This window comes from Danio rerio, chromosome 17, assembly GCF_052040795.2.
Source record: "Danio rerio strain M-AB ecotype USA chromosome 17, GRCz13ab, whole genome shotgun sequence".
Taxonomy (NCBI): Eukaryota; Metazoa; Chordata; class Actinopteri; order Cypriniformes; family Danionidae; genus Danio; species Danio rerio.
In genome coordinates this window covers 26,011,181-26,019,347 of record NC_141037.1, presented here as the reverse complement: position 1 = coordinate 26,019,347, position 8,167 = coordinate 26,011,181, and the positions used below count along the sequence as shown (strand labels likewise).

At 37.7% G+C, this 8,167-nt stretch overlaps 1 protein-coding gene across 1 annotated transcript; it reads right to left on the bottom strand.

Annotated features, from left to right (window-relative positions):
* Positions 1-286: 286 nt before the first annotated feature.
* Positions 287-8,012, bottom strand: selenon (selenoprotein N). The gene is given in 12 exon segments (NM_001004294.4): positions 287-1,474; positions 1,567-1,668; positions 2,185-2,297; positions 2,997-3,102; positions 3,345-3,533; positions 3,722-3,803; positions 4,718-4,855; positions 4,992-5,116; positions 5,275-5,487; positions 5,705-5,835; positions 5,987-6,104; positions 7,642-8,012. Coding segments are annotated over 12 exon segments (1,674 nt in total). The 5' UTR covers positions 7,831-8,012; the 3' UTR covers positions 287-1,306.
* Positions 8,013-8,167: the final 155 nt, after the last annotated feature.

Sequence of the window (8,167 nt, the reverse complement as noted above, 5' to 3'; positions counted from 1 at the left end):
AAGTTTGGGGTCAGAAAGTACATTCAAAATTGACTAATTGCATTTGATGGTATGATAAAAATGGTATATTTTAAAGATGTAACAACAGTAATAGTTCCACTTAAATAAATAAAGGTTTGAGCTTAAGATTTACCAAAGCAAACAAAAATATACTACCCCAATTTTTTATAGTCCTAAGTTTTTAGCAGAATAGGGTGACAACCTATTTCACAATTAATATGCCAACTTACACTGTATATTTAGTTTTGTTTACACTTTAAATGTGTTAGAAATAAGACTCGACAGCATGTGAGCTTTCATTTTATTATATTTAATTTATAAAAAACACAAAAGTAATATTCCTAACTGACCATTCTGCATCTCCTCCCTCTGACAAAAGCAGATTACAGAGGTGATCTAATAGAGCCCATGGCAGCTTTCCTGCAGCTGTGTGGTTTTCAACTTTTGCCAGAGTTCTGTTCAGACACAGAAAAGCGGGCGTCGCTTCCACAGACTGAAACAACAACATCAGGCCTGCTCACGCCCTTATCGGGCTTTAAGACCAGACCATCACAAACTGCCTAAATCTGGGAAGCCACAGCCAACCATCCAGTCTGCTACAGAACTAAGAGCAACATAAGTGGCTTCAAATACAATTAACCAAAACTATAAAAGTGGTTTCAACAGGTAAGTATTATAACACATTGCTATTTTAGTTCATTAATCTGAGTGATTAATAAGACTAATGACATTCGTCAGTTATGTTGGTACATAATTTGCAACTTCGTATATATAAAAATATAATTAATAGAGCGTTTTACTGTGTAGAGTTCACTTTTTTTGAGGACAGTTATCTCAGAAATACAAAGAAATGTTCATTTACTCACCACCAAACTGAGATGAATGTGGGTTATTGTTCCCATTAGCTTAAAACTATATAATCATTAAGTAAATGGAGTGACTGTTTATTAAAAAAATCCTATGTTTCAAGGAAAAAATAATTAATGGTGAGTAAACAATATTTTATTTTTAAGTGAACTGTCTCTTTAACATCTTTCAGCTTTCATTGAGGTGACCAAGCACAATCTTGCTACCCTAGGAATAAAATGTTATATTGTGCATTTTGCCATTAACTGTGTTGCACTAAGGAGCATGTACATGAAGCAGTAGTCAACAGCTGCCTTCTGAATGAAGAAATTGTCTGCATTCTGTTCCTCAAAGCAGACAAGTGGGAGCTGAGCTGAGATCAGCATTTCCTTTTTTTATCTCCCTCATATCCCCCCTTCACTTCTCTCTGACGTTTCTGGAGAGCGTCTTAAATCAGTTTTTATGATTCCAAGTAAGGTTTGGCCTTTTCAAGTCCTTCCTGCAGGAAGCGGATGTATGTGGAAGTTGAGGGATCCTCAAAACCTGCTGAGAAACTAAGACCTGGCCCTTCATCTTCTGGTTTCATAGATGTTTGATCCAGGAAATTATTGGCATTGATATGATGGACCTGGAAAAGTCACAGCGATATTGGTTTAAGCATCATGAATAAGACTGAACTTGAAGTCTGAACTAGCTGGTTAAAAGTTAAAGCAGACTCACTACAGTGCCATTGGGCAGCACCACCATCATCTGCACTGGAAAAGTATACTTCTCCAAATGTAAACGAGCCTTTTCACTCAATTCCACATTTTTCACGTCACCCTAAATCAAGGAAAATGACTTAATAAAGCATTGATTTAGATCTGATTAAGGACTAGGCATGGGCCGTTATAAGTCTCGGATGGTATGATAACCTTGAATTTAAAATACCACGGTTACATAATACATGGAATCACAATATTGTGATTACTGCTCTAAAATAAGTCTTTTTAAATGTCTAAGTAAAAAAACTACAACCTTTTTACCCCATTGAACACAAAATATTTTATTTTAGGAAACATTTATAATATTTTGAAACTGTAAACACGTCAGGCTAAATAATTGAACTAAATCATTGACTTCTGCACTCTTCATTGATTTCAAAAACACAGATTTATTTACAATATTTAAAAACAAAACCTTACATATACCGTAGAAATGGTAGAAGAAAAAAATTTGGCTGTTTTAAAACCTTTACTTTCCCAAACCGCGGTAAACCTTGAAACAGGTCATCATCCCATGCCTAAGAAGGACTACTTGATTAAGCTTTGCTACAGATGATAAATAAATAAGGCTGACCTGCAGATCCTCCAGCTCTTTGACAAGAGACCAGCTGCTGATGAAGCTCTGGTTGAGTAAGGCCAGAACGGGCGAACTCTCGAGAACTGTCTCCCGAAGAGTCCGCCCTGAACCTAATTAAAACAATGAGAAGAACAGAACACAAATAAGAGAAACCTCTAATATAGTTAAAAAAAACGTCTAGTGCTACATCCCATTTGCATAATATCTCAAATTAAAATATGATGGTCTTAAGCTATACATTTGACATTGTTCTCTCTTCTGGCTATCGTTATCAGTCTCACACTATTATTTTTTTGTTTTCTGAAAGTCTTGATAACACTATATTTGGATGTTATCTTTTGTTACTTGAGCAAATGGGATGGAAAAAAAAATACTATTCCCGTCACTGCACTCTAAGTTTACCCTCCTATGATGGCTTCCACTGCTGTGAAACCCAGATATGCATAGTCCATATGTATGAATCAATATATATCAAAGCCCCCAAAACAAAAAGAAAATGTACTCATTTATCCACCCACAATGCTTCCAAACCTTTACGAGTCTCTATTTTTCTTGCTGAAGACGAAAGATACTTTGAAAGATTATGGAAGAAACCTGAAGTCATGACATCCATAATAGAAAAAATACTATGGAAGTCAATGGTTAACAGTTTTCAACATTCTTCAAAATATTGTTTCGAACAGGTTTGAAACAAGTGGAGGGAGAGTAAATAATGACAGAATTATTCCTATAAGACATGCGAGTCATGCTGGTCCCTATGACCAAGCGTAACTACTACAAGTATATATGCCATGTTATAGCTATCTTACCTCAGCATGACTGGTCATCCAGCGCTCCCCAGAGCAGGATGGAGTGAACCAGCTTCTTTTCAGCTGAAGCTCTGCTGAAGGCCTCACTGAATGGTAAATATGGCACCTTCCAAAGAAAAGACCCCCCAAAAGCACAACATTTTTATACAGCCACTTTAAACCAATATTCAACCAATTCATGTTTATTTCTATAGCGCTTTTACAATGTAGATTGTGTCAAAGCAGCTTAACATGCCTCAAAAACCAATGCTTTTGCAGAAAAAAAATTAAATAATGATGTAGAACTTAAATAGCCATTTATGAACGTTTTTGAATATTATTTGTACAGAAATGAGGCTGGGGAATTACCTTTTTAAACGGGTACATTGTGACTTCCAGACGTCTGGATGCTTCTTCTCTTTTCAGCTCTTCACTCCAGACTATCTCCTCAAAAACAAACTGAATGGGTTCACCTCCTTCTCCTCGACTGTCGATCATGTTCCCCTGCTCATCGTAGATCACTGAGGGAGTGGAGGGTCCTTCAGCACTAAGCTCCATCTGTAAATATATACGGCCCATTTACTTTAGACATCATGATTCATATTATCTCTCCATGTACGGTTTTGATTCTTCAGTAAAAACGATGCTGATTGGAACATGCAGCAACATGTCAGTGCAGGCAGATTCAGCATTATATATGGAATCAGAAATCAAAAGTCTATGAATATGTTCTGAACAATCATAACCTGAGGAAGGTATCCAATATCCACTTCCATGTTACTGGTCTCGCTGGCCCCGTACAGCCACTCCATGTCCACATTCAGAGTTCTGCCATACAAAACACACTCAAATGGTTAAACCGATAAGTCATTTACACTGCTTATAAAAATAAATGCAAAAAATAAAAGTCTAAATTCTAACATTAATTCCAATAATTATTTTAAATGATTTACGTTAATGTTTTTTAGTGCTATTATGAAAGCGTGTGCAGTATGAAGAAGACAACAATGATTAATATGCAGTGCAGTGTGATTGTGTTATGTGTGTAGTTCACATTTACTAGTCAGTTTATAAATTAACTTTTTTATACATTCACACCAACAGATTAATTTCAGACCATGCTGTTTACACGTCATTGTGTGGGACTCTTTTTTGAGAAAGTAAGGCCTGTATTAAGTAAAATAGGGTTAGAAGCAGGACGACACAGTGGCGCAGTAGGTAGCGCTGTCGCCTCACAACAAGAAGGTCACTAGTTCGAGTCCAAGCTGGGTCAGTTGGCATTTCTGTATGGAGTTTGCATGTTCTCTCCATGTTCGTGTGAGTTTCCTGGGGCTGCTCCGGTTTCCCCAACAGTCCAAAGACATGCAGTAGGTGAATTGGGTTAGCTAAATTGTCCATAGTATATGTGTGTATGTCCTGGTCCTCCTGATTGGGGGTTGAGAGTTGGGCTAACAACTCACCTCATAAAAACTAAATGTTACAAAACACCAATATGGTGCAGCTAAATATCAATAAGTTGAGTAATATTAGTAATATAAATGGAGGTAAATAAGTAAGCAAGTAAGGGTTAGAAGCAGAAAAAACAGGCAAATGTCAGATAATAAAAAAATCTAGAGAAAAATGCACAGGCAATTACGCTTAATTCTCAAGATAAACATGTTGATGCATCAAATGAGCAAATTGGTAATTCTTGCAAATAGAAGTGAAAAGAAGAAGAAAAAAAGACATTAAAGACGACCAACTTGTCATTTGGGACGTAGATGTGAAAATCTCGGACATGGGAAGCATCTTTAGAGAGAATAATGTGACCGGCAAACTGTCCAGGAGTGAACCAAAATGGGAAATCTGGAACATCATTTAGCTGGAACTCAGCATGGATTCTGTAAACATTGACCCAATAAAATCAGAATTAGCTGGTTAAAGGCTCACTGTTAAAATAATATTAAAACAGAGACTGCAATCAGATATTCTGGATTGTAGGAAAATTTCATTATGGCATTTTTTAATTTGACTTACCTAAAAACAATGTCATAATAAAAGTCACTAGTAGCCCGTATACAAGCCACAGCTCCCTGTGGAGCGAAGCGAGATTTTACAAAAGGCCGTGGGTGAAACATGCTGAGCAGAGAGTGGATCAGCACCTGCAGAACAATCAAATCATTCATCAATCTACTTCATCAAACAGCTCTTCACAACCACGCATTATCTGTTCAATTGAAATGACTCAGCGTAAAAATCTGAACTTACTGCACTCATTTTTAAAAATTTAAAAGTTATATTTTAAAAAAAAAATCTGTACCTCCTTGCCTCGCGGTGTGGGAGGATGAAAACGGTTGTTGGGTAGGTAGCCAGTGAAGATGTTCAGTTCACTGGGAATGATCCACCAAGTGTCACCCACGGCTGATTTACCACTGGGCGGCAGGAAGACCTTGAACTGACTTGCATAAAACGTGGATGAAGAAATAGCTGGACGTTTCCAAGAGCGCAGGCCACTAAGAGAGCTGTGGGAGACCTGATGAGAAAGATTATACTTAAAGAACACATTTTGAACATGCTCTTTTTATCATTTAAGTTAATTTAGGCATACAATTTTCTTATTACTGATAAATATATTTTTAAAATATATTTATATCCTTCAATACTAATCACTCTGTATGTTTTACTTTCTTTTTTTCCTTTGTCTATTTGTATTTGCATTATTTATAAAAATAAATCAATATTTAGGTTACCCCTAGAAAGCCATCTTTGCTCTTCGTCATGCTTTCCAGCAGCAGCGGCTGCATTTTAGCATGCAGGGTCAGCGTCTCTCCATTTGGGTCATGTGGAATCTCCTCTTCATACTCTGGGGGAGGGGCCACACCTTCAGGCAACAGAGATGGACATTTGATATTAAAACAATGAAAAAGGCATTGCTTTCTATAGTGATGGACATTACGGCCTTGAGGCATCCTAATTCTGCTGTTGTAGACAATGTTTGCTTGTAAAAAGACAGAGAGGGGGGATAGTAATACCTGTGAGTTTTTCTGCGATAGGTTTGAATTCCTCTGGACTGAGATAAAGGTCATGATCAGTATCCAAGGATGAGAAGAAAAACAGTCCGTCTGCTCCCAGTGCCTTCAGTCCTGCCTCCTACAATAGAGATGGTCCACAGAGAAAAGAAACCTGAGTTACTTCTCATCACTTTGGCTAATCCAATTAATGGAAGACGCAGTTATGGGAAAAGACTCATTCTGCAAAAATATATTACTTTAACACTGAATATTTATATTTTCCCATGCTCCTAGATATCCTGGTACTTTATTTAAGGTTTATTAAAATCCACAGAGAAATGGTGCAAGACTAGAGGATTAAACGTATACTTTATTAATGTTTTGGCAGTTTTTATTTCTTGAACTATTTTCTATATGTTTTATAATAACCATACATGATTTAGTGGATAAATCAATGACTTTAAAAACATAAATAATATTTGCATTTAACAAAATTTAACAATAATTTTGAAACATTCATGTGTCTATTGCCCTAATTGAATTGCAGGTTTTAATATATTTCTATAAAGGCGTGATGGCACAGTGGGTAGCACTGTTGCCTCACAACAAGAAGGTCGCTGGTTCGAGTCTCAGCTGGGTTACTTGGTGGTTTCCCCCACAAGACCAAAGACATGCGGTATATGTGAATTGGGTAAAAAGGAGTGTGTGGCTGTTTCCCAGTGATGGGTTGCAGCTGGATCTGCTGCGTAAAACATGCTAGATAAGCTGGCGGTTCATTCCGCTGTGACCACCACAGCATAAAGGGACCAAGCCGATAAGGAAATGAATGAATACATTTAGATTTCTGCTATTCATCATAAAGTGTAGCTGCATTTTTGCTTGTTATTAATTATTTTACTTCAAGTTCACTCACTGATTTGAATCGAAAGAGGTGATTTTCTATTAATCGAATAACTGTAATGAATTGACTAAAAAGAAAGAGTCTTTCATTTGGAAACACATGAAGGGTTCAGATGTAAAAAGCCTCTATGTGCCATCTGGAATTTTCTTCTACAATGAGCATTTTTCTCAGTCTCTTATATTTATATTCAGGTATTTTATGTTAATGGCAATGAAAGTAACATATCTTACCCATAAAAGTAATATGACTATATCTACACATAAGAGCTTGACCAAATAAAATTTCAGGTGGCACTGTTTTTGCATTTGAACTCACATGCAACCTGATGATGGCTGCTTAGATGTGCTTTGAACTGAATTCCTGACATAGTTTTTGTGTTGTGTCTGGTTTTGCTGTAGTCCGAGAAGCAGGGCAGTCTGGAGAATCAGTATAATCTCGGAAGTGACACAGAAGTGTGGCTGAGAAAGAAAGAGGGGGTTGGTGTTCAGACAATCTCGACCAGCTGTGGCAATTTAACCCAAGTTCCAACCCTTATAAAACAGCGGGCAGCTGGAGAACCTCATCCAAGTTTACTGTTCCTATAACAAAAGAGGACGTGGCAAATCTGGAACGCAAAACCATGACCACTATAAATAAATCTCAAGAGTTAGATTTCAAACTAAATTAACATATTGCACTTTAACCAATGGCAAGGGTGAGCTGCGTTACAGTTAGACGCTCTGAGAAGCATCCCTCCTTCACGGGTCACACAACTGCAAGCGAATTGTGAACTTACGTGTCGTTTCACAAACTGGATGTCCAGGCAATATTTGATGCAAAAGCCGATGACAGGAATAGCAGCAATGATGAATAAACTGGAGATGTGTGTGAAACGTGAGCGGGCGCGTCTGCTGGATGGAGTCCCGCGATCCTCATGATCATCCTTTTGCTCTCCTGCTGGAGTTTTATCCACGTCTGCGGCCATACTTTAATAAATGTCTTTGTAAATCACGACTGGGCCTCAAAAATAGCCCAAGGGGATTTAAAAACTCTTTAGTCAAGTCACACTGTAGTCATAGGTTGTTCTCCATTGTACAGTGAGCCGTTACATCGTAGCGGCGCATGAGGAAATCACTCCTGCTTCTCCTGACAGAGGATCACGTCTGCGCTCTTAAAGGGCCAGTGTCCACATTCATACTTCCCAATGCTGTGGGCGTGTTTAAATCTTACAAGAAGCCTGTCTGGGCTCGTTTGTCTGAACGTGGATACGATTGTGTATAACGATGGTGTCTAGATACGCAACCGCGAAGGCTTTGAAACAG